The sequence below is a fragment of the Aristolochia californica genome, unplaced genomic scaffold, assembly GCF_029961685.1.
Source record: "Aristolochia californica isolate CCGP_79_NKW_82.1479 unplaced genomic scaffold, dmAriCali1.0.hap1 SCAF_16, whole genome shotgun sequence".
NCBI classification, from domain to species: Eukaryota; Viridiplantae; Streptophyta; class Magnoliopsida; order Piperales; family Aristolochiaceae; genus Aristolochia; species Aristolochia californica.
In genome coordinates, this window is record NW_027181837.1 from 19,560,084 (window position 1) to 19,586,942 (window position 26,859).

Consider the following 26,859-nt stretch of genomic DNA (forward strand, 5'->3'; position numbering starts at 1 on the left):
ATTTGTGACATCCAAGTAAGATGGTAGATTTGCAAGGCATATAACTGAGACTAGGTCTTCTCTCTGCTTTTCTTGGGTTGTAATATCAGTCGCATTTGGTTGTGCAACCTTCAATTATGTAGCAAACCTTTGAATCTGACAAAGTACTCATAAAAATTTTATTTACACTTTGTACTGCACATCTCTTAAAAAATATCATAAATCTTTTGAAGACTATCAGAAGTGGAATATAATTCATGACATGTTTCTCAAATCTCTTTGGTTATTTCCAAGTGGAACACATTAATGGGCACATGTTCTTCCATGCTATTTACTAACCAATTGATAACTAGTGTATCTTCCCTCAACCACTTATGGTAAGATGACTCATCCAGATGCAATGGTAGTTGATATGTGTGTTAACAAGGTCTCTAGTAATCAGAAAATATTTCACGCATTGTGACCAAGATAGTGAATTACTCAAGCCTTAGAGTGGAATTGTAGTAAATTTTAAAGAATCACTCTTGTTGAAATCAACATATGGAGTAGAGGAAGAAGATGTGTTGGAAAATTCATTCATGACGAACTAAAAAATAATAATAATAATAAATCTCAAAGCAACACTTGAAGGAAGAGGACAAGATATTACAAAAAATCAACAACACTTGGATTTATTGAATGCAACAAACCATGCAATTGAATCAAATGAGTTCATGCATGGCCTTCTTCATGCCATTATTTTTTTTGTTGTTGGGGCACTAAAACAGAATACTAATCAGTCATGAATCAATGCTAATTTGGCTGAAACAAAATCAAATTATTTTCTGGTTTGCAAGTAAGCTCAAAGCCAATGAAACAAAGGATTACTTTCTAAACAAATTCTTCAAACCCTAACTTAGGTTTTCATGGAATCGATTGACCAACTACTCTTTCAACAAGGGATAATAGAAGACAACTTTCTAGAGGAATTTTTGAAATTCTGTAAGTAAATTTTTGGCATTAATTTGAAACGAAAACAAGTAAGGCAACATGAAATCATGTGCCTAGAGTTTTCAGTCTTTGAAACCAATAAAACCCACTGAATTTTGTGAAGAGAGCGGGACTTGAGTTTAGACAAGTCAATGGACTTCAAAACATGAATTTGATCACTTACTATTGAAGACACAAGGTGAGAAACTCAGCTGATTAGAAAGGCCAATGTTAGAATTGACTTCAACCCTTGGTTTCCTTCAAAGAGGTTGAACCCTTCTTAGGTGGCTTGAAGTTTTTTTTCATCAATTTTGCATAGCTTGTGCAGCTTTGATTTAAACCCTAGAATACGTGCTCTCACACCATTTTAGATTATAGGGTTTAATCTATAGGAAACTTAGGTTTAAGAAGAAGAAGGAAGAAGAGAAGAAGAAGATATATGAGACTAGGGGACGAGTATGAAGAGAAGAAGTTTAGGTTTTGGAGTGTGCTCATGTGTGAGCCTCCTCTCCTTGTTTTTCTTATTTACATAAGAGTGGCAAGGATGCCCTAATACACATGAAAAGAAAATACTTAATCTTTAAAATAATTACAGTTTATGTTACTCACCCTCATAATTATATAAGATACGACTTATACTTCTTCAATAAAATAAAAAAAATTATATTATTAAGTAGTGCAACACATGGCACACATGAAGATGTGAATTCAAATGAAGTGACTCAAACCTCCTCTCTTTCTCTCTCTCTCTCTCTCATCTAAGGATGGATTAATGTTCTTCCCATCATCAGTAATCAAACTTACCAATTCCACCATTAAACTTCAATTACCTTTTGGAGGGAAATGGAATTCTTGGGAAGTATAATCTCGAGAATTCTATTTCCTTCCTAAACAAACTTCCCTCTATTTGAAGTGGACTATAAGAGGAAGGCTCTCTGCTTTTTCGAAAACAGAAAAAATTCCCTCCTTGAATAGGGGCATATAAACCTCGTTGTTTGAAGGACAGACTTAGGGCTATTGTTGCTGTCGGAATTGTGTACTAGAATTTCGAAAGATGTGTGGAATTGCCTTGATCCTTGCAGGTGTTACAATTGATTCTTCTTCTTCATTTGACGAGTCTGGTTTCCGATTCGATTCTCACTCATCTCCGTCCCGAACTGCTGAGACAAATATGGTGATTTTTCTGCTCGACGAATGAAATGTTGATTTAAAATTTTCATTTATATTTGCTATCATCTTTGATATATTTTCTTTGAACTCTTCTGCGACGGGTTTTACGGTCTCGAGAAGGCAGTAATTTTGTTCTAGCATCTCCTTTTTTCTGTTCAAATTGGAGAAGTGGGAATTCTTTTGCGAGTTGATGTAAAGTTTTTCTCCCCTTTAGTCCCCCCACCGCAGGGTGAGTGGGAATGGAATTCATTTTCTGCTGCTGAGATATTTTTTTTTGTGTTAGTGCTGCTAGCTTCACCTTGATGAAGTGACTTCCTTTGCTGATGCCTAGAGTGTAGCAAAATCCATTTGTAAAAGGTGGAGTTCTTTTCAGTTGGAACTGTTAGCTAAATTGAGGTTCAGGACGTTGTTGTTTTATTTTGTCTAAAAGATTAAGTAGCCCCCTTATCCCCACTCGACTAACACAAAGAAGTGCTTCACCTCTTGGAAAGTAGATCACCCTGGGATTTTCATCACTCACTTTCTCTTAGTAGTTCACTTTTATATTGTTGCTTGGGCTCATCACGTTACGAGGGCTTGTAAAAAAAAGTTAATTTTAATGAAATATAGTGTTTCTAGGTACTGTTATATTACTTCTCAGAAGGGTCAATAACTTAAATTTACAAGCATTTACATAAGTTTTCTCCTTTTCTCTCTTGCAGGTTCAAAAGTTGGGTTTCTCAATTGATGATCTGAAAGTGACTCTGAAAAGAAGGGGCCCGGATAGATTGGGGAGCAAAACAATTTTTCTTCAATTAGAAAGAATAGATTCCGTTGAGAATATAGAACAAACATCTGTCTCAAATGAGGATTCTGGTTCAGAGAACAGCAGGGATGATTTCAGTTTTCGCTCTGCTGAAACAAAATCTTTTGCAGAGCTTCAGTTCCTTGGTGCAGTATTGCAACTTAGGGGAATTAATCCTGCTAGTCAGCCTTTGATAGGTTCTTCGGGAGATCATCTTCTTTTTAATGGTATTTTCCTTCTTTTTTCCACTTTTAAATTAAATAGAAGACCACTTTTTTTTTTTTCTTTTATAAAACCATGGTTTCACTGGAATCTGGGTTTACGGATGCAGTGTGTGTAATTCACATTCATAGAAACAAAATGCATCTTTTCCATTGAGGCCCCACAATAATATGTGCAAAATTGAATCCCAATCTTCCGTTCCTTTATATCTTCCAATTCAGAATTGTTGAGATTCTTATCATGGGCAAGTTTTCAGGCAACACATTGTCACACAATATTATGTTAGAAATCTGATCCTTTCATCTGTTTCTTTTACTCTCGAACTCTGAATTATGGAGATGCCTTTCATGGCCAATATTTTCCCATGCTTTATTCTGAACTATATTGTTGTGTCCCTTGAATAGTGGTTAAAACAGCAGTGTCAATCGACTAGTATTCAAAAACTTATAGTATATATATGTACCAATATTGACAAAACTTGCTTGGTTAACAATTTTCAATGAGTGGTTGGCAACTTTATATCAAGTTCTAATCATTCCTTTGTAGTTTAGCATTAATTTGGTGACATTAGGAGTTCTATTTAGAGTAACAGTGGCAAAGGTGAAATATGAGGCGTATTATGAACTTCACTGCATACAAGCGTGCCATGTTATGCTTTACTAAATAAATGAATTCTTTTTTTATTTTTCTGTTGAGATAGTTGTTGAATGTTAACCAGATCAAACTTATGTCTGCTAATTCAAACTGAGCATTATGCTGACTTAGTTTTTGTATTCTGTCACTTTTCTAATTTTATTTGTCCACTTGTTCATCACACCCATCGTAATATCTTCTGAATTCAGCACATAGCTATCTTGGCCATGTGAAATTGTAGATCCATAATAGGCACTTTTATCAATCCATATAGATCTGGGCAGGATTTGGATGTACTGAGTGTGGTTCACAGGTATTGATTGCAGGAAATTCCATCCGTTGATGCTAACAAATGTATCAGTGTGTATTCAATACCTTCAAATCCAGTATATATCAGCACACTGTTATCTTTTTTGGCCAACCTTGGATCTGTGATCTTTCCAACTATTTTTTATCTTAGATCATTGTTTTGTTGAAACAAATCGTTGTTTTTAATAGCAACAGTAATCACTAAATTCTTTCTTCTGAAATATATCTTCTAAAGGTGAAATATTTGGAGGCATTGACGTCAGAACTGATTGTAATGATGCTGAAACCCTTCTTCATGCTCTGGAGGCGTGTTGTTCCTGTGAAGGCAAAGAACATCCACCAATCTGTCATTCATCTGGGAGAAAGAAGATATCAGTTTCTGAGCTTCTTTCTACAATTAAAGGACCATGGGCACTAATTTACTGGCAGGTATCTCTTCAATAAAGTGGTAAGTTCCAGTTAGAAAAAAGTAGAAAATGATGAGCAATGGAGTAAATCCTTCCATATCTGAATGCTACTTCGTGCAGGCCTGGTCAAGAAAAATATGGTTTGGTCGAGATGCATTTGGGAGGCGCAGCTTACTTGTTCATTGGCCAACTTCAGATGATCCTCGGTTTCTACTATGCTCTGCATCACCACCTTCTTATCTCAAGCAGAATTGCGGTACTTTAAAGCATTTTTTGCCTTTCTGATTTCTTTGTCTTTATAAAAAGTTATTTCCTTTCGTGGTATTGTGGAAGAATCCTTTAGTTTAATTTCACATTATTTTAATTCTCTTGTAGAGTGTGTTGAAAATTTTATTGATTGTTTTCTAGCCTTTGCGGATGTTGAAGATAGGGATGGAGTAGTTTCACAAAACTACTGGGAGGAGCTTTCTTGTGGGATTTATAGCATTGCATTGCAACCTCTGAGAACCGATGGAGTTTACACTAAACAATATTTTGTTGGAGATATAAAAAGACATATATGGACTGATTCTCTGCTAAAGGAACTGATCAAGTGGGAAAGGACTTTAGTGGAACCCAGGCCTCATGAAGTTCATGAGAATTGTTTTACCAAACAGAAGAAATCGCCTATGGACACTTCATTACAGAATCTGTCAGATCCAACCTTGATAGAAGGAGGTGTTTCTTATATCTATAAATTTTAAAAATCATTGATAAAATTACATGTAAATCTAGATGTGAGACATTTTTTCCTCTTCTATGTAGAGCATAAAGTTGCACATAAGGTCCTTGTTGTTCTTCGAAAGTCTGTCATGAAGCGTATCACCATAAACACAATCCTTCAGGTTTGAATTTTTACATATGCTACTTTTCTTAAATGATGTTAGGATCCTTTATCGATTTCCTTGATATTGTCAAGACAGTTATTTTAACTTTTGATCCTGGATATTTTATTGTATTATTCATCCTTGGACCTGTTTAATCAAGTTACTGAAACTGTTTTTGCAGGCACAACGCACAATTGAGGAAGATCAACTTGTGCCTGTTGCAGTTCTTTTTTCTGGTGGGCTTGATTCAATGATTCTAGCAGCATTGCTGGACCAGTGCCTCAACTCAAAATGTAAGAAGTTTGGTGGGTCACCTCCTGCTATACTTGATATGATGCTCACTGATATTGTTGCCTTATTCATACTTGTTGTTTACTTTGTATGGAGACCGGCACCTAATTAGTTGCTGTTAACAGATGAGATTGATCTGCTAAATGTTAGCTTTGATGGCCAGCTTGCTCCGGATAGGATTTCTGCTAAGACAGGACTGAAGGAACTCCAAAGGTTTTCCCCTTGTAGAAGGTATATAAAATCATCTTCTGAATGAACCAATTTGGTCCGCAACATCTATGGATCCAAGCTACTTCTATTCTATCTTTATGTGCATAATCTACTGAGCTGACCTTTGTGCATCTAATCTAGAACCTGGCCATAGAATCCGGCACATAAATTGGTCATATATATAATAAATATGCACTTATGACTTGGTTTTTCCATGTAGCATGAAAATTGCTATGGTTGCCAATATTATATTGCCCCAGTTTGTTCTCTTCTCTTCCCTCCTTGAATGAAAACTCAAAGACTGCAAATGTCTGGGAAAATGTTGTGATACTCTCAGGTTCTTCAGTCATTTTCTCTAAAAATCCTGTAGTACGCTATGTGTATCTTTGGGATGAGTAATACTGAGTTGTTTCAGGGGCTTCTCCGAATTCTTCACTATAGTGACAAACAAATAAGCAATTGAACAATGAAAACAAAGAAATAAATGTACTAAACTTTTCTTCTTAGGGCTTTGACATTGGGGCAGTTTTAGTGTAAGGACCCTGAAGCCTTTCTTTTTTAAGTTTTGCTCTGAAAGTAGCATCATTTATTCTTGTTGAAAGAGTAGCATTAGTTCTCTTTGAAAGTAGCGGAGTTACCCATAAGGCACACTCACACTGGAGAATACCCCTGGACAAGAACTATTTGCCCCCCTCCCCCCTACTGATTGTGAGAGTTACCAAACCTCTTGCTGTCCATATCTTTCAGTAATTTTTGATTGGACATGACAAAAGTAAAAAATAGCTGCAAAAAAAATAATCTAGAATATGGTCGTTGGGCACACTATTTAAAACTAGAACTGCACCATAAAGAGCGAGTCCACGTCATAAAGCCGTATAGGGATAAGCTCAGTCGGGTCTATATTATGAATTAACTTGGTAACCCTCCAGCTTTTTCATGGCTTGTCAGAGGTAACTGTCAGACAGAGATGGCTAGGAGGTGGTTCTTTTTGGCTTTTTTAATCTTAAAGGGTATATGTGACTTGCAATTTTTGAGGGATCCATGTGTGTATATCCTAATTCCTAGGAGGGAAGGAGTGTTAAACCCCTTTGCTACCCATGCTAATGCCCTGAATTTGTGTATATACACACTAATACCTACGAGGGAAGGAGTGTTATACACATTTCCTCACCATGCTAATGCACTTAAGCAAAGAGCTTAGTTAGTCTGAACTATACTTTTTTGAAAAAGAAAGAAGAACATTATTGCTGAGTGGGAAAAAGTCCCACATTGAAAAATGAAAAGAAAAGTTAACGAGTTATAAGGTTGAGCTATTGGCTGCCTAAGTGGCTAGTCATTTTGGGATGGAACAAGGCTCAAACCAACATGGTATCAGAGCCAGGTTTTTTTGGGTATTGTGGAGGTAGGAGTTTGTATGTAGTGGGCTCTATAAAGGAGTTTGTGTGCCCTGTTGAATGTCTGTACCCATGTCTCAGGCTTGTTATGTGTAAAGTCTGGACATGAGGGGGATTGTTGAGTGGGAAAAAGTCCCATATTGGAAAATGGAAGAAAATTAATGGTTTATAAGGTTATGCAATAAGGCTTCTTAAGTGGCTAGTGATTTTGGGATGAAACCCGGCTCAATCCAACAATTACATAAAATAGAAAACAATTTTTAGATTGTTCACTAGGAGGGCCTCAACTTTGATCTGAACCATATCCAGTACAATTTTTCTTTTTTTAATTAAAAAATCCATGCTTTTTTATGAAATATCCAGTACAATTAATTGTTCATTTATTTAAGTCTGAGGGTCAGTAATGGAAAATGTATTTGATCTCACATGCAGATGGCGTCTTGTGGAGATTGATGCCAACTTGTTAAATTTGACAGCAGAAACAAAGCATGTAACATCACTTATACACCCTGCAAATACTTACATGGTATGTATCCAATCCTATCATTAATTTGAAACAGTGATGTATTCTCTTAATCAACCAAACAGAAGTAAAACCTGCCAGATAGAAGATATAAGCTATCAGAATAATCATCTAGTGGTGAGTGATGCAGCGATAGACTGACCAATGAGATATTTCTGCTCCATCCCACTTTTTGTAAGTAAATCTTCTGTCCATTAGCAGTTCTAGGTTTATGTTGCCACTCCATGTAACAGTCATGAAGTAGATTCTGGATCTCATCCCTAACATATTCAGATCTCAATGCCAGGTTATCATAACATTGCACAAACTGATTATATTTCTGGAATCACCGTCAACAATTGGTGGTTAAGAGAACCACTAGTTATAAAGTTTGATGCCTATTAGCATCGATTTCAATTCAGTAACATTGGATAATGTGCCCAAGTGGCCCTGAGCATGATAGTAAAATTCTTCCAAACATCACCACAACCTGCAGCACCTGGTTTGGAGCTCCCATCAGAGTTGAAGGCGTCCATTGAGTAATGGTGCACATGCAAAGGAGAGGCAGAGTATCCCTGTCTCTTCTTATTAATGCACTGGAAATTCCTTGAAATCATTCAATGCTCATAATGAAGATAAAATAAGATGAACCAATCTTTCTATGACATTGCCTTAAGGAGCTTTGTTTGCCTGAAAAACCACTATTGCTTCCTCTCTTTCCCTAAGCAACAAGGAATGAACAAGATACACACCCTTGACATTTTTTGGTTTAGGGCAGCACAAAAGAGTAACAAACATATGAAGGATGTTTTCAAAAAGAAAATAATGAAAAAAACAACTAAATAAAAAACTTGTTCAGGAAGTCATATTTTTTGAAAAGAAAATATCTCTACCATCATTCCGAGCTCAAGATCTGTGATAAAGAAAGTTTCACCAAATGCAAAATATCAATTTCAGCGAAAGATTGTCCATTTACCTATTCAAAATGATGGAGATTAAATTTTTATGTATTCTCAAAATTTGCCAATCTTCATCCCTCTCTGCACCTGGTAATAACTACCCAAAGAAGTAGAAGCTGCAAGACACAAATAGAATTCAGAGATTCCTTTAAGCATGTGAGGATGTATCTCTATGACAAAAAATTTCTTTGTATTTCTTTTGCATCTCAGGACCTAAATATTGGAACAGCATTATGGTTAGCAGCTGGTGGAGATGGTTGGGTTAGTGAATGTAATTTGATTGGTCTTGAAAAGGATTCCAAGCGTTTCAAGTACAAATCTGAGGCCAAAGTCTTGCTTGTTGGTTCTGGGGCTGATGAGCAATGTGCAGGCTACAGTAGATACAGGACGAAGTTTAAACAGGGGAGGTAGGGTCAAGTTCTTTCTCTGAACCTCCTAGTCAATCTGGAAAGGGTAGCTTGTGGCAGAGGTATCCTTTTAATTATTGTGGCCTTTTTATGAATTCTGATCCAGCATCAAATGTTTTTTATTTGAGATACTGCTAACTTACCACTCATAAAATTTATATTTTTATGATAGGGTCTGAATTTATTGAGGTTGATGGTTCTACCTCAATATATTCCAAGGACATTATCGTGCACCGATGAACTTGCTTAATATCATGAAACTGTTTGGTAATGTTTGCCAAATCCTTGGCATTAAGCTGGTCACCAAAGAACTCCAAGAAGCAAAACGAAAATTAATGGGTCAATACAAATATAGTGAATGCCTTTCTTGATCCAGCTTTTATTGAAAATACATTTCATGCTTCTCAAATTTTGCTGAGGTCGCTCTATTCAATTATATATATGATAGTTTGTGTTCTTCTTACTTTACTGCCCCTATCTATCTCATTGACAGTTGGAAAGCATTGGAAGAGGAGATGAGGTTGGACATGCAAAGAATTTGGAAAAGAAACCTTGGCAGAGATGACAGATGCATTTCTGATCAAGGGAAAGAGGTATGCTGAAAGTAGTAAAATCTTTTTATAATGAACAGATCCAAAGAATAGAACAAGCGAAGTCATTTTTTATGATGTGCCTTTACTAGTGTGTTCATGTTCCAATCTTAGGATGATCAGTTTCTTTGACATTTCTTTGACAATAATCTTCAAACATCTACTCAGGCTAGATTTCCTTTCCTGGATGAGGATGTAATTCGGACTATACTGGAAATCCCCTTATGGGAGATTGCTGACCTTAATCAGCCAGCTGGGAGAGGTGATAAGAAGATTCTCAGAGAGGTAGAGTATTTCTCCGAAAGGTTTGTTTTCATGCAGTTAAAAAACGAAGTGTTGTAGCTGTTTGAAAGCCTACCGCTTTGGTGACACTACTGAGATCAAAGACCTTTACTGTTGTGTGTGTCACGTTTCATACCATGTCTAATGTCTGTGATGTTACTTTTCCTGAAGGTGGCTTGTTTGCTTGGATTAGAAGCTGCTGCAACTATGCCTAAGAGAGCAATCCAGGTAGACCCCTGACTACCATTTCTTACATATTAACATTATTTGCATAGTACAGCATTAGTTGCTTTAATCTCTACACATACATAACCAGCTGTGCTTTTATTTTTTATTTTTTTTGAAATAACATGTGAGCATTTTGGAAAAGGAAACGAACTTCACTTGAAATTTTACATTTTGTCACTTGAACTAAAGTGTCAATCTGAAATGTTTCATGTGTATTTTATTTTTTCAGTTTGGTTCAAGGATAGCAAGAGAATCAAATCGGAGGAATTTTGGAAGCAACCGGGCTGCAAATCTGGCGTCTGCAGGGAGTGTGCTTATCCCAAAGCCTGAAGGTTGATATTAAAAAAAATATATATATATATATATACTTATTTGGAATTATTGAGCTATTTATGTTCTCAAAATAGAAAATAGGCAAATATTGCAATATCTGATCCGGGTTTTACAATCTTTTGACTCGATTGAACCTGGTTTGATTGGTTGGTCGTATTTAAAGTTATTCAATTTAAATTTTATGATTTAATTAAAAGTTAGAAATATATTTAACCATACCAGGTCTCTTTTTGTTACATAATGGGTAACTAGGGGCTTATACGGATATGGAAGTTACGCGCTACACTAGGCCCCACGTGGACCCAATTTGGATGCTTGAGATCTACCGGATCATGCGTCAACGGCCCACCTACAACAGCAGCGAAAGAAAAAACACACATGAACTCATCGGCGCACGGTAACCTGATGCACATGTGAGTATCGAGGACGACTTCTGCCACAGACGGTTAAGATCAGATACGATTCAACCTCCAGTTCCATGGACGCCTGGGGTGAATAAAAAGAAGAAACGCCTCATCTGGGCGAAATCCCTCCCCTCCATTCCCCCATCTTCACCGATCTTGGATCTAGGGCACCCAAGCCTCTTCAATCTTCCCCACCCCCACCACACCCCACCTGCGATTATCAGAGTCCCATCGAATCTCCTCCGCCTTCTGTTGCCATCTCTGATTCTCATCCCTGAAGCAAAACCTCCCCGATCTTTTCTTCATCCCTGGGTCGACCCCATCCGGATCCTCTTCTCTCTCTTTTTTTTTTTTTTTTTTTTTTTTTTTAAATTTCTGTGTCATCGAAAGGTGCAGAACCCAATCCCTGTTTCTTGTTCTGATCAAGGTGCGATTGTGGATGAATCTGGGTTTCATGCCCTAAACCCCGAACCCCACCGATCAATTCGCAATTCAATCTTCTCCTCTGATCAAGATTCAGTCCTTGGTTCCCGACCGGGGCGGCCGTTTCTTCGACAGTTACGATTGCATCCCTCGAGGTTTCCGTGTCTCTCTCTTTAAACGGGGCCATGCGTTCCAAACCCACGCCGCGGCGCTCCGCTGCCACGTTCCAGCCGCCTAATCTTGCTGCACTTAAATCTGTCACGTCTCCGGCGCCGGTCACCCCGGCTATCGTGGCTCCGAACTTCACCCGGACGAAGCTCCCGACGCGGCGGCCGAACAAGCAGCCCTCACTTGCGACTACCGCTCCTCCCTCCTCTGCCCCCGCTGTTGTTCCGTTCACCACGGTGCCAATCGCCACGACGCCTGCTACTGCGATTACAGTCATTCCTCCCTCGGCTTCGGCTTCGGCTTCGTCTCCTCCGGTTTCCAAAGGCCGACATAACCAGCATGTCAAGATCAACGGCAGAGATCGACGCGTCCGCCTGCCAGCGCTCTGCGCCGCACGTATATTCCAGCTGACTCGCGAGCTTGGCCATCGGTCCGACGGTGAGACCATACTCTGGTTGCTGCGGCACGCCGAGCCGTCCATCAACGCCGTCATGTCCGGCTCAAATCCTCCCCCTCCGTCCTCCACTCCGGCCCCCGCTCCTCCTGGAACAGGTACATTTTTATTTTTTTTCAGTTTTCAAATATTTACACTTTTTTTTTTCTTCAAAATTTCTAAAATCTGACCAATCTTCATCATTTTCTAATTGTGAGAGGACCGTGAGATATCTCTATCGACACTCTCGCTCAATGGTTAGCGATGTAATCTCATGGGCTTCTCACGCCCACGCCCACGCCCAGGCCATTAGAGTATTTTCTAATGATCGTCGCCGTCCAATGAAAGAGGGTTTTAGTAGTTCAAAGCATCAACGGTCGATGAGGGCTTTCATTTTTCGTTAGTCGTTGCTGTTTTTTTAAATCTGCATTAATGGCTAAGAAATGGGAAATTAGAGCTGAACGGATGACCTAAATTCTCTCTTTCTATGACCACTGTAACAGGTGGTGCATGTACAGGCTGACACATTTCCCGCCCAAACTGGTGACCCCACCATGGATTGTCGACTCTCGAGTCGTAGCTGTAATGCGCCGGGGGGGGGGGGGGGGGGAGAGATTTTTTTCCTCTCTCTGTCTCTCTCTCTCTCTAACTTTGGTTGGAAACAGGTGGATCACTTCCTAACTGAGAGAAAGGCCCACACTTACTCGGCGTTATCGGGCTTGTGGGATGGATTGATCTGAATCGTCAAATGGTCGTATGTCTCTGTTCAGGAACTTACAAGAGATTAGTGTTATAAATACATGAAGAGATTTAATTTTTTTTTTTGGGTTTGTGTCACGTATTAACCAAAATGTACATGAAAATCATGTATGTATGAATCTTTGATCGTCTGAATCCGTTTGCAATTCGAGGTGGGGCCCCCAGTTTTCGTGCGGAATAATTAATGCTGCTCCATCCCCTAATCTCCACAATTTTAAGTCTAATTAATCTTTTCAAATTTAATTCATTTAGTGATAAACTTAAATATGACTGACGCGGGGCCCACCGTCGTTGTTACCGCTGAATTTGTACGATGCTTGTCTGTAAGGCAAAGTCTGCCCTGGATTTTGTTTCCCCTGCCCCAAGGGCATTTTCGGAAATCGCTGACAACGGTTAACCTGTTGGATCACGAGAGAGGCAAAATAGGCGCGCCGCCACGGTGACTTTCATCTTGTGCGAGAGAGGGAAAGGAATTTCTTCAGCTGCGGGAGCGGAGGGGGAAAGAGTTGGGAGAAGTCGTTTCTTCAACTGCGGATATGAAGGATGTGGCTAGTTCATCTTCTCCTGTGCCCTGCAACGATGTCTCTTCAGGTGCGGATCTGAAAGATGTGACTAGTTTCTTTTCTTCGATGGGCAGCTATCCGATTTTTCTTTTGAAGGACTAGGGTTTTTGGCTTCGTCATTTTGACCTATGTGCTTACAAATTCAACTGTTTCTCTACGTTCGCACTTCATTCCTTAAAAAAAAAAAAAAAATACTGTAAAACTAGTTGGATGGATGTGGGTAGATTGCTGTATGGGGATAGGATGTCTTCGGAATCTTTGAATGGAAAGCGGTACATAATGCTAAACACTCTATAGCATAGCAGAATTTGTAGTCACACAGACCCAGACTGGGAACGGCCTTCGGAAAAAAAAATTATTTTATTGCCAATGTGAGGAAATGGGAGTGGATCGGTATTAGGTGAAAGAACACAACAACATAAATATGGTTTTGTCTGTCCCTTTTTTCCTTTATTTTGTATTCCTTCTTAAAACTACATTCGTGTGTGAAAAATGGTGAGACTGTCAGGTATAAGATACATTGTTAATATAACTGCAGGAGCTGTAGTAGTACCTGGGTCAAAACAGAGGCGCAGCAGGAGGAAAAAGGCTGCTTGTCCGTCTAGAAGCACAGATGGAAGTGGTGCATCGAAAGGTGAGAAAGAAACAATACTTGGAACACTACTTTTTTATTTTATGATAAGTTGGAAGAGAATTGTGGTTTAATGGTTACTAATTTCGTTTTTTAGCATCTGAACCTGTGGAGGAGAAACGTCTCAAGAGGAAGAGGAGGAGGAGACGACATGGTGTTGCATCTACACATAAACAGGAGACCTTTGAGTCTAAAGGTGTGAGTAAGGTTATAATAGAGCTCACGTTCAACTTTTTGTGTTGATATTTATATAGATAATTTGTTGTTGTAATTATTCAGATAATATGACCACTTCTGAGCAAGCTAAGGCAAGGCTGTCACATACACAAATGAATGTTATGAGAAGTTCAAGTCACAAAAAGCAGATAAATGGTCACGTTGAGTATCCGGGAGAGAACACTGAGGTTAAGCTTCCACAAGCAGAAATTGAGAATGATAACTTAGCCCAGGAAATTGAGAACACCAACTTAGACAACAAAAATGAGAATGAGAAGTTAGAAAAAAAAAGCAAAAATAAGAAATTAGAGCAGAATAGTAGCATTCAAAAGAATAAGAACCTAAAGGCAAAGAATGTAGAACTGAAAATTGAAAATGATCGATCAGAACTATATATTGAGAACAAGCCAACTATGATGCAAATAAGTAGTATTTTACAAGTTGCATCTGTGGGAGTGACAAAGGAAGAAACGCAAGAGGAAGTGTCGGTAAGTGGATCTGATACAAGAGAAGACGAAGAGAAGCCTTTCAGCATTCAATCTATATGTGAAATTTTCAGCAAGGAACTTTTGCAGAGAACTGTGGGTGACTCCACTTATGATCAGAAAGCACAGAAAGAAGTAAGTATATCTTCTTCCTTTGTCATTACGGCTGTTATCATAAAAAAAAAAAAAAATTCTTATACAATTTGGTAAACAAACAGGGCAACCTATCAAAAATGACCATTTCGTCAGCAAGAAATTTACACAGTGTTACAAAAAGAAAGCTGCTTATTCTTGATTTGAATGGGCTGCTTGCTGATATTGTTGCTTCTGTACCTGCTGGTTGCAAACCAGACAAGAGAGTGAACAGAAAAGCAGGTGAAGCTTATTATAGCATATTGGTTAATGATGAATTGAAGTGGCAGTTTGTGTAGTATGTTTCTTAACATAATTTGTTGTTTCCAATTTCAGTTTTTAAGAGGCCATTCTGTGATGATTTCCTTAAGTTCTGCTTTGACAGATTTGATATGGCCGTTTGGTCCTCGAGGAGAAAGTATGATTTCCACTCTCATATTGTAAAATCGTTTCTTTTTTTCCCTTATAAATACAAATGTAACATCAGCTCAGATCCAATTTTGTATTATTGGTAGATAGATAGATAGATAGATTTGTCAGGTCAAGATTAAGAGTTTTCTTAGCTTTTAAAAGAGGTCTTTTATTTTTTGAAGAAGTGATAAATTTTATTTTCAGAGTGCGATTTGGAATCTGATGTTGGGATGAAGCTAACATGTTTGAATCCACAATTTTAATCTAGATTAGCACAGTCACTCATTTATGTCTGAACTATAAAAGTCAATCATTTGCTAGGAATGATCCATTTAATGGCCAGAAATTTCAAGATAGTATCTAATCACCAAAGACAAAAAAAACAAGGAGAAACCTCAAGAGATATGCAAAATCTGTCAGTATGAACTTGCCCTGGAATTTGTAGTACTTCCAAGATTTAACCCAAAACTTCTGAATTTTTTTTGTTAAACTAAAGGACAAAATAATACAAAATTTCTTGGAAGTGTTTGAAACATTCAAACATTTATGAACCTTGTCATGGGAATGTTCTCTACTGTTGGGAATTTGAAGTGCAACCTTAAGAAATTTCAAAGTTTTCTGAATATGAAATATTACATATTCTTGTAATGCATCTTATGTGGTCGATACATGTACTGAATTTCTCTTCAAGCTAATGTTATTTTTTAAATATTCCGCAGAACCATTCGGGTAATATAAAAAAATATCATATTTTTTTTCAGTATTTAAAAAAAAATAAAAAGATATGTTTCCGCTTCTATTTGTGATAAAAAAAAAATCATGATTGACCAAACAATAATTCTATTACACTTTAGTCACAGTACACTTAGATTTGCTATTACTATTTTAGCTTATGTAGATAGGTAATTTATAATTTTCTGACAACCATTCTGTCAAATTTTATTTACTCCGTATGGAATTGGTTCCATGACCTTGTTTTTCTTTGACATGTCTGTAGTTTTATTTGTTGCATTGTTTCCTGCCAAATCTTGAGGTGGTAGGAAATAAGATAGTTCTTCTTCTAACATGGATTTATTTAATTATGCCTCTACAACTATTTTGTGCAGGGATAATGTGAAGACTGTGGTTGATTTTCTTATGGCAGACCTGAAGCACAAACTGTTATTTTGCTGGGTATGTTTTTGTATATTTCTTGTTGCTATTGAATTGATAATTTTCTTCCTGTGAAGACTTTGTTTAAGTAATTTATTGCAATGAACATGGAGCTCCTATGTGCTTTGAAGTTTGCTATATATATTGGTAAATATAATGCAAAGGGTGTTTTGGTCATTTCATGTAGTCGGGTTATATCAGGGAGAGGACCAGTAATTTCAGGAAGCCTGTAATTGTCTATGGTCCAATTTTCACAACTTTTGGACATGTATCTATGAAGATATAAGGTGTACTTGTATGAGGGGTAGAGAGGTCTTTTCCTCTTAACTCACTTAAGTTAATAAAGAGGGATAGGGGGCTCAAGCTTTCCTTCCTATCCAGAGCTGTACGCTCTTCTCTTATTGCTCTCAACTCTCCTTTCTTCAATGTTTTACATGGTATCAAAGCAATCAGTCCTGATTGCAAGCCAGTGAAGCATCCTCTCTCCATCTATTGTATACAACATCATCTCAGAAAATGGAGTTTCAAGGTTTGGTCTTGACTTGTCTGGAAAAATTTGAGTTTTTGTTCTCTTATTCTGCCATAACCCTACGACTGATGGTTTCTATTGTGAGTTAAGCAGTTCTATGCCTGATTAGTGCCCCAAGAGGTCTTTTGCTTGGGATTCTCCTATTCTTAGTGTGTGCCTGTTTATTTTTGCCTGCACGATCCTCTTGGAGGTTGATGTCATCTCTGCTTTTGTGAATTCTGGTGTTCTTTGATTGGAAATTTCTATAATTCAGGTTTTCTACATACTATTGGGTGTTCGTGTGGTTATGTAATGAAACTCTAATTGTGGTCCATGGGACCCACCTAGTTTGCACAATTACATCGATGAAATTGAGTTTTCTATTTATCTATAGCTGACTCTAGTGGAATTGTTACTCCTTCAAGAGAATTTGGGGGCTCAAAAGGGAAAGATTCCAGATTGATTACTATAGAAAGATCCGAAGGACACAACTATATGAGTTGGTCCAAATCTGTCTTAAAGCCAAAGAAAAGTCAAAGCTTATCAGAGTTGATCCTCCAACCTCCCTTATAGATGTTTAGTAAGCGGAGGACAGTCAAGTAATGACTTGGTTGCCGAACAGTCTGGACTCAAGATTACGAAATCAGATAATGAATCGTGAACAAGCAAGGAGATAGCCTTTTCTCAAAAAAAGAATAACAAGAGCAAAAGAATGCCTCCCCAAACAGAAATTGGTGGTCTGATGATAACTCAATGGCATGCAAAAGTTGATTTGCTAACCAATTTTAGCACAGAGTTTTTTAGCTCATTCAAGATGAGGATCTTGCCTTTAGCAGCATGCCAAATATAGCCATTGGTGGGGGGTGGACTGTTAGACGTGGTTTCGGTCCACCTCTCTTGATTAGGTTGGTTTTCTGCACTTAAACAACTAGTCTTTTAGGTTGCATTGGCCAACCTCTTGACATGGTATCAGAGCCAAGTCCGGCACGTCCCACCTTCGAATCCCGCGGGGAGCGGTAAGGGGCGTGGTGGGTGTCAGAGGTGGTTCCGATCCACCTCTCTTGAGTAGGTTGGCTTTCCGCACTTAAACGACTAGTCTTTTAGGTTGCATTGGCCAGCCTCTTGACATGGTATTGTCAGAGGTGGTTCCGGTCTACTTCTCTTGATTAGGTTGGACCGGAACCACCTCTGACATGGACCTGCCACAAAAGAGACAAGGGGTTCGACTAGTGATATCGCTTGCACTAAGAGAGTTGAAATTGGATGATATCAAGTAGTCATTCAAGGTAGTCCTTCTCCAAATGAGCTGGCCCATACCTTGACCGATGGAACAAAGAGAGCATAAATGTTCTCAAATTCTGTGTCATGGAGTCCTTGATAGAAATAGAGGTTCAAGCTGTTATAACTATCAAAGTGGGAAGAATCTCTAATGGAGATAAGGGAGTTCATTGCCTGATGGAAAACAAAAAGGGAACGCTTAAGCAAAGGACACCTCCTCAAGCCCACTACAAATCCATAATTTGTTTTGCACTAGTTCTTACTCCCTCACAAAAAGCGATGAAATCTTACTTATTGCCTTTGTAAGGCTAGGGTGGAACTGATGGAGCTGGGAAGAAGTCTTCCATAAGCTGGATATTGGTAGTTGGGACAAATAATGTTTCTCCATAAGGCAGTTTTCTCGGTGAAGAATCTCCAAACCCCTTAATGAGGAAAGCTTAGTTTATCTTATGGATTTGCTTAATACTATACCCAACTTGGGCCTTACGAAGCAAGTCATTTTGATATTGAACTTAAGAGTCAATATTTACTTATTCATGGGGAATGACTAAAATTGGTTTGAAAAAAAAACAATGGTGCTAAATCCCTACATGGAAACCAGGGATAAGGCAAGGAAGCCAAAATATTACAAGATTAAAAATAAGATTGATCAAGTTTTTGTAACTCAATCCCATCCCAATCAAGGCAGTTCACTAAGTAACTAGTAGCATCGGGGTCATGCGGCCATGAGATATCTTAATCTATTCAAAGCTGTGGAGAAGGTGCCAAGTAAGATATAACAATTGGCACACCAACTAACTGCTTTTAATTTACCTTCTGCGATATCTCTTTCAAAGAAAAAGAAAAAAAAACTTCCGTGATATGAGGAACACTTACGGAGCCAATTAAGAGATGAAGGGTTTGAAGAATGGATTGTGTGAGGGAATTAAAATCTGCTATAATTTCTTTATAAATAACATTTTTTCCTGGTGATGAATGACATGAGAAGTTGTCAATTAAAAAAGACTTGATAGTTCATGTCTATTAGAACTGAATGAGCTGCCAAAAAGGCTCTAACCTGCTGATTGCATTGGAGTCATTTCTGCAGTTAATAACATGGGTGCACATCTATAAAATAGCAAAACGTTTTTTCTTACCAACTGATTGCTTTCAAATATCTATGGCAGAATAGATCCAATTGCTGAAAATATTTTGAGGTGACTAAGAATTCCTATTATGGAGACACTAAAGTTTACCATTAGATCTGTGGTTCTTCCGTTTCTTGCTTTCTCGCTGTTGGCTCATAGTGTTTCAATTGGGACAGGACCAATCAAAATGTACCACAACGGGGTTTGGAACTGTTGAGAACAGGCACAAGCCAATTTTTTTCAAGGAACTGAAGAAAGTTTGGGATAAAGAGGAACCTGATCTTCCTTGGGAAAAGGGGTATTATGGCCCATCAAATACAATATTGTTGGATGATTCTCCTTATAAGGCCCTCCGTAATCCTGTATGTCTAAGTAATTTCTTTGGTTTTCATATCATTTATCATCCATTTGTTTAAGTAATTTCTTTGGTTTTCATATCATTTATCATCCATTTGTACGAATATGAGTTACTCTTTTTTGTTTCACCAGCTCTGGGCTGACTACTATTTATTATTGTTTACTTTTTAGCCATACACTGCAATCTTCCCAAGTCCTTACTCTGTTGGAGATCACAATGACAATTCTTTAGGTGAGAACTTCATTTATGAATCTTCTACATTTACGTCCACATAGAATTTATTGTCGAGCCCGAAACTGGTATTGAGGGCAGTGTCTTCAGGTTGACTGCAGGGGTGAATCCTTGTTGAACGTCAGAACATTTATCTGATGTATTCTTTGGTGATACATAGGAATGGATAGAATTCAGTGCTGACAGTTGCATTGATCAGCCTCTGGATAAAACAGAGGGACTACCCACATTGATTCAGCTAGTAACCTCATTGAGCCTTCATGTAGTTCCTAAACGGCACAGAACTTTTTTGTTTTGTTTAATCCAGCACTTCTTTACCATCTGGTAAACAAAATTTGCAGTTCGTGCAACTTGCAGCAATTCATTGACATTCCTGGACCCTGGGATTGTGAATCTTGCAGCTCCTGATCTGCTGTTTCATTTGCACTCTTTCTAGTGGATATTGAATATGTTTAATATTACTATTAATAGTTTGGTTCTGGCAGGTCCTGGAGGAGATATTCGAGTTTATCTGGAAGGCTTAGTAGAGGTTGACAACATTCAAGAGTATATACAAGAACACCCATTTGGGCAACGGTCTATTACACCTTCAAACCCATCCTGGCCATTTTATCTTCAGGTCATGGGGCTTGAAAGTTCTTCAATAACAAGCTAACTACATTAGGTTCAAAGATGTCCTGTCAAAATTAACTTAATCAATTGGAGATTAGAATCATTTGGCAGCGGATGGTGATAAATAAGCTCTATTCAGTAAGTGAAGCATCTTTTTGCAGTATTTTTTTGCCATTATCTTTATTCAACTGCTCTTTGTAGTTGCTCTGAGTAATAGATTTTTGGGTTTCTGCAGGAGCGGTGTTGAATATGGATACACCGGATAAGGAGAATGAAAGGTAGGGTAATTGTCATGAATGACTTTTTCAGCTCATTTCTGTATTCAGAGTCTTGTTTGGACAGTGAATATAGGCTAATATAATGTAATTTATGTTCTTTCTTCTATAAAAAAATGTAACTTCTATTAACTTACATTTTATTCCCCTTTAACCTTTATGACCGAGTTGTGATGATTATGCTCCATCTTTTCTTCAAATCATATACTTAATTTGTTGTCAAAGTTGTTTTGGACAACTGAATGGTTTTTAGCTTTTGCGTCTCTCCTTGAGCTACTTGGAACTAATTTATCATGCTTGTCAACCGATGTGCACTTACTGATTCACATTGAGGTCTTTAAAGTCTGTAAAAATTAAGAGAACTGTTGTCTTCCCTTTTGCTGTATTTGGAAGAAAACCAATGAGTGAATAAAACCTGTACTTGACCCGTGTTGGATCTGCATCAAATAAATGAGTTAAACCCATATAGGGTTATTGGATTGGTTCAAATTTTGGCACCCTTAGTTGGTCTTGCTTTCAAGGATGAGCTGTTGCAGGAGTTGGGTGGCTCTATTAATGGGGGTTGCGACCATGAAGACCATCATGTTCAGTCAAATGTATTGTCAAAGGCAAAACCACGGTTCAACAGAGCTTCTCCACCCACTGTTTTTAAAGCTGCAATTAATTTTGGGGAAGACACTTCTAAGGTTTTATATTCTTGTTTTATAAGCTATTTTAGGAGCAAATATTCAGATTAAGTTGTTTTGACAACACAATTTTTTTGGGGCAGCCTCTTAATTACAAATGCTTTGAATCTATTAATTTTATATTTTCCTTTTTCCTTTTGTTTTCACATAAATGGGCTTGATTTGGTAGTTTTCATTATTAAATGTTAAAAATTTTAAAAACTTTTAAGGTCATTTTTTTATTTTTTTTAAAAAGAGAAGGGCATATCTGAAATCAAAGCTTAAAATCAAGAGGACTGGTAGTAGTTTAGGTACTGGGCAAGGTTGGAGAGTAAACTACAGAGGTTTTGATTTGATACACTTCACTCTTGCTGCAAGCACAATAAAAGGAATTAACAAGAAGCATTGTTGAAGACGTAAATGGGAAACATCGATCACCTTGTATGATGGAATTGTTGTGGATTGGATTTCTTCCATATGGACCCTGCTTAGAAGAACTTAATAAAATACAACGGAGAGCTATCAGAGACATCAGATTTTACTACCGCGAATTAATTATATTGTAACCCTTGAATTAGCCAATAGATCCAGTACCCTTTTCGTGACAGATATCCAAATGAATTCATTCATTTTCGTTCATCAATTCAAGTGGGGTCTTTCACTGTTGCATTCAATTCAAACCACATGAACAAACAGTGTTTGGAATCATCATGAATGAGTTGATGGATGCGTGCCATTCATACTAGTCTTTGTTCAGGAGAGTTACCATTTGGTCTTTTTCAACGAACAGATTCAGTTCTACACATAATAGATACAGGAAGTTTTCTTGTGGGTTTTTGCCTCTGCAAATATTAGGGTAACATGACTCTTCTCATGCTTTTCCATCCAACCTAGAAAGATGCCACCCACAAGGTTCCAAATGGTAGTGCAGATTGTCTCACTCTAGGCCAAACAGTGGACCCAAATCAACCAAAACAAAAAGATGAATAACAAATAAAGATAGTCTTAAAAAACCCAGAAAGAGATGGAAGTGATTTAAAGGAGATCTTTTTGTGTACAAGCAAGTTGGCATGTGCCATGGCTTGAGTATGAACAGGGATGGCCTGCTTTGCTCATTTTGTCAATGGTGCAGGTGCTGGCTTTCAATGACATGAGCAGTTTCCTACTGTTTTCTTTCTTTTACCTTTTGGAAGATTTTGCTGGCTTAGTTGTTGTCATTCATGAATGGTTGTTTTACAACATGTGGTGGGTCATCATCCAAAAAAAAGTGTAATAGTCTCTTACAAGTCTGGTGATACTAAATCCATTTAAAATATACTTGAATTCACAGTGTAGAGGATCTCTTAATTTGGTGAAACCATATCCCTTGAGATTATACTTGATTCATTCATGGAGTATTTATTCCAGCACAATCTCTACACCCACTTTGATGTCAAACCCTTTTTGTTCCATGCCTTGTATCAGAAAAAAATTAAAAAAAAATGAAGAAAGAATCTTCTCCCTCAGTCCCCTAACATGTGTGTGCCCTAGTTTCATGCTTACACTTTCTTGACCACCTTTATAGAGATCATACTCACAAAAATTTAATTCTTTACCTCCCAAAACCCCTAGCTCTTGTTGCTCTCTTCTTTAAGATTACAATGGATGTTTTTTTAGCTCTTGTTGCTCCCATTACAAGGCCTGGTCTCCACTTTATTGTCCTACCACTTTTTGAATCACTCCCCAACACTTGCCTCTTTTATATGCCACCTTCCTTAGTTTCATGGTTACACTATCTTGGGACCCTTTTTGAGCTTTCCCTAATCATTCACTGTAAGTCTCTCACCAGTTCATTTTCTTGCAGTGGAAGTTTTAGGTTTAGCTTTAGGAGATCAAATTATTCGTCTTTACATTTGACTTCTATTTGAAGCTTTAGATTCCAATTTTTTTATTGCCAAGACACCCTTCCTTTCCTGTTTGGCGACAGATTGATTAGAAAAACTGGCTAAATTTTTTTTTTTTTGACTTCCCAATTCCAATGACGAACATGCAGCTCTCTCCCTGGTTTCATGGTTACACAACCTTGGAAAGCTTTTGTACAAGTCTCCTGTTCTGTACGTGAAGATAGATAGGGAAGTTCTGGCATTGTATTGAGCTGCTTTGAAACTTCCGTCATGTGGATATGGTTGTCTCAGTTTGGATTAGGTAATCCTTTTTTCGAGCTTGGTCCGCTTACGTCTTTTCCTCTCTCCATTAATCGTGTGCCTAAGGTTGCCACTAGGGTAGGGAGAAGCCACCTTGACTATAGGCTTTAATTTCCAAACATTTATTGGCCTGTCTCCTGGGTGAATCCGGAAGGAAAAGGGGTTTGAACAGCAGTTGTTTGACTAAAATCTCCACTGATTGGAGTCGGATATGCACATGGGTTGATTTGGTAGGGAAGCGGTTTAGAAAATGAGAGAATCATGTGGGCAATCAAGAAGTGCCAAATTAGTTTGCTTTGCTGCTTGGAACATGGTTGTGATGATTGGACAAGTTAGTTGGTCCTTCCTTCTTGAGGCCAAGAGAACCTCCCATGTGATTTCTTCACTTCACGCATGTGATTGTGCATCCTCCTCCTCCATCCACTTTGTCACCTCTCTCCATCAATCTCCAGTTCTCTCCACTCATCTTTTTGCAAACACACCCTTACAGGTATAACAAACAAACTCATTCAGAGATATATTCTTGTGTTTTCTCATCTGAACTCACTATTTTTGTGTCAACTAATACCCTGCTCCCATTAGCTAATGCTGATTGCCTTTGTTGGGGTTCTCTCAATAAGCATGGAGATAATCTGGGTTTTTTTTATCAGTATGATAAAAAGCTTGATGGGTTGAACATTACATATCTTGCAGAGCCAATCCCTTTTTCCCAGTCATTGATAAAGCTAAACTTTTTTCAACAACTATATACAAATGGTTAGTGGGTGTATTTTAATCCCTCTGGCCCCTCCAACAATACCTAGCTTCAGAATTGGACTTCCATGGTCACAAACGTGTACTGGACAAACCCACATATCATTCTCCCAAGATAATAATTTAAGGCCTTTTTTCTATCCCCATCAGCAGTAACTCCTCATTCTGTCAAATCTCATTATTCTTCCTCTGTAATTCTTGAAGTTACAGATTCAGTTTTCTAAAAAGAGGCTGTCCATTTTCACTAATCTTGAAAAAGAAAAAAAAGCAAGCTAGCTTTTATATGACACAAACCCCTGAATGTTATACAGCAGAGACATTTTAACATTTTCCTGGTCAATCTCCACAGACTAAACCCTAGAGGTATTTTGCCCTCAATTCTATTGTTCTGAATTTAGAAGAACTTTAGAGCTCTGAACCAAAAAAAAAAAAAAAAACAAAGGGAAAAGGGCAAATCCAGCAGAGTGTTTCAGTGAATATTTTATACTTTTTTTTTATGAATATTTTATACTTACTAATCGAAGACTCCAATTCCATTATCTTAGGAGCCCTTATGCAAAGACGTAAGCTGGGAAGATTGTCAGCATTTGGCCAGATTATTCAGGGCAGGTGCTGCCGGGACCCATGAATTCCATCATTGACCTGACAAAGGTAACCATCATTTCCCTCTCCAAACTGAAATTATTGACAGAAAGCTTTCAAACCAGAGAGCAATGAAATTGCCCAAACACCTCACATGTTCCTCCACTCAGTGACACATTTTGGATTACTCAATTCCAATGGGACCTGGTCCAGCCCCGAATCAGGTGGATCCAATTTTTTTTAAAGGATAACAATCTTCCAATTGTGTTTGTGCCGTACGATTGATGCCCATCAGAAAACATTTGTCTTCCATCGTCCTCTTGCAGCTCGAATTGGAGTTTTCTGATGGTACGGTTAGGATGGAATGATCGTTATCAAATTCAGTCAATTGGACCCACCTTGATGAACGGTCCTATTCGGTTCCGGCCAGGGTAAGCCTGGCTGGTTTGTGGAGCTATTTTGGCAGTAATGGCGGACTGGGCATTGGCCAGAGATTGTCAAGCACTGGCATGACCATGCAGCAATGAAAATCTGCCATTGCCAAATGTGTTTTCTCTCTGTAAATACGATCTGGAGAAAACAGTTCTGTACTGGATCAATTACAGTGAATACAGGGTTGATGTTAGAAAATCAGAAGCTTCATCTGATTTTCGTTTAAGCTCATTCAAGCAGTGCCATCTGTGTTAAATTATGTTTGGTACTATTTCGCAGGAATATTGGCTGAGACACTTTGGTACTTGCTGTCGGAAGGGTTTTATTAGTTTACTTTTTGCAGAAGATTATTTGGTGAAATAAAGGTAGATCTTCTCTAATCAAAAGTCTCTTGAGTTAACCTTTTTCATTAGAAAAAGGCATAACACCCCTTTTTGCTTATGAATTGCTTGCCATAACCATTCCTTCAAATAATCTTCTTCTTGATCATATTAAAGGAGCACCTGTTTAGCACCAAAGAAATTAAGGCTGTACTGAAATCTGACAGAGAAAAAAAATAGAAATGAATTACTTATTTATGTGAAAAAAAGAAGCGAAAGATTGCTTTTATGATCCCATCAATACCATTTAGTTCAAGGAAATACTGTTTGAATTTCTCCCATTCTGTAATTATGATCCAGTGGAGATTTTTTTGGTCCAGATAATGAACAACTGCTATTGGAGACATTGGACCACAGGCTTCCACTTCCATACACAGCAAAAATGGAAGAAATAGAGCAAAACGAGCAGCTTTGTCAACACCTTACATATGAAGGGGTCAGTGAGTCCATGCCCCTTTCCTGCTGTGGAATTTGAGTGCCTTCTGTTCCGTGCATTTCATCATATAAAGAGGCATGTTTTGTATTATTGAGGCTTTAGCTGGAGAAACAGGTAACTCTTAGCTGTACCTCAGGATTCATTAATCCATCTAGACAAGCTGCTTTTTTTTTTTTTTTTAGCTTCGCTGTTGTAACCAGTTAAAAAATTCTCATGCTGATTGTGGTACATTTGTTTTCCCACTTGAGGTTTGAAATCAGCGTGGTGTTTGAGACCTCCAGTTTCTTTGTTTGATTGAAAATGGTTTGAGAAAAGAGCTGAGTGATATCCCTGAAAGAGTTTTATAACCTCTCAAAGAAAGAAAAGATGCGGGATGCTTTCAGATGTCACAGTTTGTTTCTATGTTGAAATCATTTCTTGCAAACATGCAGCAGAAAAAAAGAAATCAGCCCATAGTGCCTACCTTAAAAGAGGAAAAATAAGAAAGATATCATGAGGTGGAATGATGCGGGGAGAAGATTAACAGCACCCATTTCTATAGCACATGATGTCAGGAGATTAGCTGAAGGGTACTTGTGAACAATCCAGTGAATTTTCCATTTTCAGGTTTTGATCAGGCTGTAAATATAATGAGATGTGCCTCGCTGCCCAGAAAGTGAAAGTTTTCAGAAGATGATGAAGCAGATAGGAGAGGACCACCAACCCAGAAATGGTTCTGGGATGGCTG

The 26,859-nt window shown here is 38.0% G+C and overlaps 2 protein-coding genes across 5 annotated transcripts; both read left to right on the top strand.

Moving 5' to 3' along the window:
* Positions 1-1,928: 1,928 nt before the first annotated feature.
* LOC137953268 (uncharacterized) lies at positions 1,929-10,683 on the top strand. Of its 3 annotated transcripts, none has more exons than XM_068800588.1 (14): positions 1,929-2,122; positions 2,820-3,129; positions 4,302-4,495; positions 4,594-4,729; positions 4,882-5,190; positions 5,278-5,357; positions 5,521-5,644; positions 5,756-5,861; positions 7,667-7,760; positions 8,906-9,102; positions 9,596-9,695; positions 9,861-9,977; positions 10,146-10,202; positions 10,432-10,683. In XM_068800588.1, exons 1-14 carry the CDS (start codon positions 2,003-2,005, stop codon positions 10,537-10,539), a joined length of 2,052 nt encoding a protein of 683 aa, XP_068656689.1. In that variant the 5' UTR covers positions 1,929-2,002; the 3' UTR covers positions 10,540-10,683. The 3 variants fall into 3 exon arrangements, with proteins under 3 accessions (XP_068656689.1, XP_068656690.1, XP_068656691.1); XM_068800589.1 differs by having other exon boundaries at positions 5,521-5,632; XM_068800590.1 differs by lacking the exons at positions 9,596-9,695; positions 9,861-9,977; positions 10,146-10,202; positions 10,432-10,683 and adding an exon at positions 9,275-9,587.
* A 306-nt stretch (positions 10,684-10,989) lies between these two features.
* On the top strand, positions 10,990-21,061 carry LOC137952990 (uncharacterized). 2 transcript variants are annotated; one of them, XM_068800151.1, is made up of 12 exons: positions 10,990-12,082; positions 13,051-13,313; positions 13,824-13,919; positions 14,014-14,112; positions 14,196-14,752; positions 14,836-14,992; positions 15,086-15,167; positions 16,267-16,333; positions 19,402-19,587; positions 19,754-19,814; positions 20,300-20,564; positions 20,662-21,060. In XM_068800151.1, the coding sequence occupies exons 2-11, from the start codon at positions 13,259-13,261 to the stop codon at positions 20,467-20,469; spliced, it is 1,530 nt and encodes a 509-aa protein (XP_068656252.1). In that variant the 5' UTR covers positions 10,990-12,082; positions 13,051-13,258; the 3' UTR covers positions 20,470-20,564; positions 20,662-21,060. The 2 variants fall into 2 exon arrangements, with proteins under 2 accessions (XP_068656252.1, XP_068656254.1); XM_068800153.1 differs by lacking the exons at positions 10,990-12,082; positions 13,051-13,313; positions 13,824-13,919 and having other exon boundaries at positions 14,030-14,114; positions 20,662-21,061.
* Positions 21,062-26,859: the final 5,798 nt, after the last annotated feature.

Excerpts from the sequence above, each read along its gene's own strand:
- LOC137952990 (XM_068800151.1), top strand. The coding sequence starts at position 13,259 with ATGAAGGATGTGGCTAGTTCATCTTCTCCTGTGCCCTGCAACGATGTC. Across the intron at positions 13,314-13,823 it reads CTGCAACGATGTCTCTTCAG|GAGCTGTAGTAGTACCTGGG; the intron begins GTGCGGATCTGA and ends ATATAACTGCAG. Across the intron at positions 19,815-20,299 it reads TCACAATGACAATTCTTTAG|GTCCTGGAGGAGATATTCGA; the intron begins GTGAGAACTTCA and ends TGGTTCTGGCAG.
- LOC137953268 (XM_068800588.1), top strand. The coding sequence starts at position 2,003 with ATGTGTGGAATTGCCTTGATCCTTGCAGGTGTTACAATTGATTCTTCT. Across the intron at positions 7,761-8,905 it reads ACCCTGCAAATACTTACATG|GACCTAAATATTGGAACAGC; the intron begins GTATGTATCCAA and ends TTTGCATCTCAG. Across the intron at positions 10,203-10,431 it reads TGCCTAAGAGAGCAATCCAG|TTTGGTTCAAGGATAGCAAG; the intron begins GTAGACCCCTGA and ends TTATTTTTTCAG.